The sequence below is a fragment of the Solanum dulcamara genome, chromosome 1, assembly GCF_947179165.1.
Source record: "Solanum dulcamara chromosome 1, daSolDulc1.2, whole genome shotgun sequence".
Lineage (NCBI taxonomy): Eukaryota > Viridiplantae > Streptophyta > Magnoliopsida > Solanales > Solanaceae > Solanum > Solanum dulcamara.
Window position 1 is genome coordinate 54,219,877 of NC_077237.1, and position 1,106 is coordinate 54,220,982.

General features: G+C 34.4%; 1 protein-coding gene across 1 annotated transcript; it reads right to left on the reverse strand.

Moving 5' to 3' along the window:
* Positions 1-264: 264 nt before the first annotated feature.
* On the reverse strand, positions 265-804 carry LOC129893151 (uncharacterized). The gene has a single exon (XM_055968650.1). It carries the CDS (start codon positions 802-804, stop codon positions 265-267), a length of 540 nt encoding a protein of 179 aa, XP_055824625.1.
* Positions 805-1,106: the final 302 nt, after the last annotated feature.

Below are 1,106 nucleotides of genomic sequence, written 5' to 3' on the forward strand. Positions count from 1 at the left end.
AAGGTGTACATTGTTTTATATATCTTTTCCTTTTCTAGAGGAGTTCATTCCATTAATTTTTTCTTAAAGATTGTTGTTTAAGGCTTCTAGAGTCTCATTCTCTATTCTAAAGGCTGAATATTCATCAAATATATGTTCTTTTACAACACATGTTGCATGATATGCATCGATGAGGACATCAAATAGTGATTCTAGTTTCCTTTTGGAATAGAGATGAAGATTTTCTTTGATTTGATGAAAACTTACCTTGGACTGCTTATTGTCCTATTCATCTTCTTCTGAATCTGTTTCATCCATCAAAGCCAGGATTGTATTTTTTGCCTGATCATGGTTCTCCTCATCATCTGACTCTGCAATTGCCACTAGTGATAGGAAGTCGTACTCTCTTTCTCCTTTCATTGCCAGTAATGATTGATTTTCAGCTTTTGTCCCATCAGACTCTTCTCTAGAAGAATTTTCCATTGCTGCAAAAGCTTTTTTCACAGTCATGTCAGCCTTTTGATTGGTGATTCTTCGATTTGTAGGAATGTATTGATCACTCCTAACTTCCTTGGTTCTTTCAGGGTTATTCTTTTTGTATTTCAAGGTCCACAATGGACATAAATTGATGAAGTGATCTGGACTTCCACACTTGTAACATAGTTGTTCTCTTAAGTCTTTGTAAGTGGTTTTCTGAGATTGTCTCCTCTGACTTGTTTGCCCTTTTCTCAGTATCCTTTGAAACATTTTCATCATCAATGTTATGTTTTCCTCTTCAAAGTCTTTTTTCTCAGTGGCTTTAAGAGCCAGGTTCTTCTCTTTCATTTTTTCTTCGATTTCTTTCTCTTAGTTCTTCTTGTTTCATAGGTCAGTAGACTTCCAATGAGTTCATCCATCATCATAATGTCAAGATCAGGTGCCTCAGTAATCGCTTCTTCTTTGTTTTCCCAAGATTCAGAAAGAATACTTAGGAGTTTCTTGATAGCTTTTCCAGTTGGAATTACTTCTCCCAGAGAATATATTTCATTGTTTATGACAATGAACCTGATATACATGTCTTAACTTATTTCTTTATCCATCATTCTGAACAATTAATACTGTCAATTCAAATTATCAATCTTGGATTT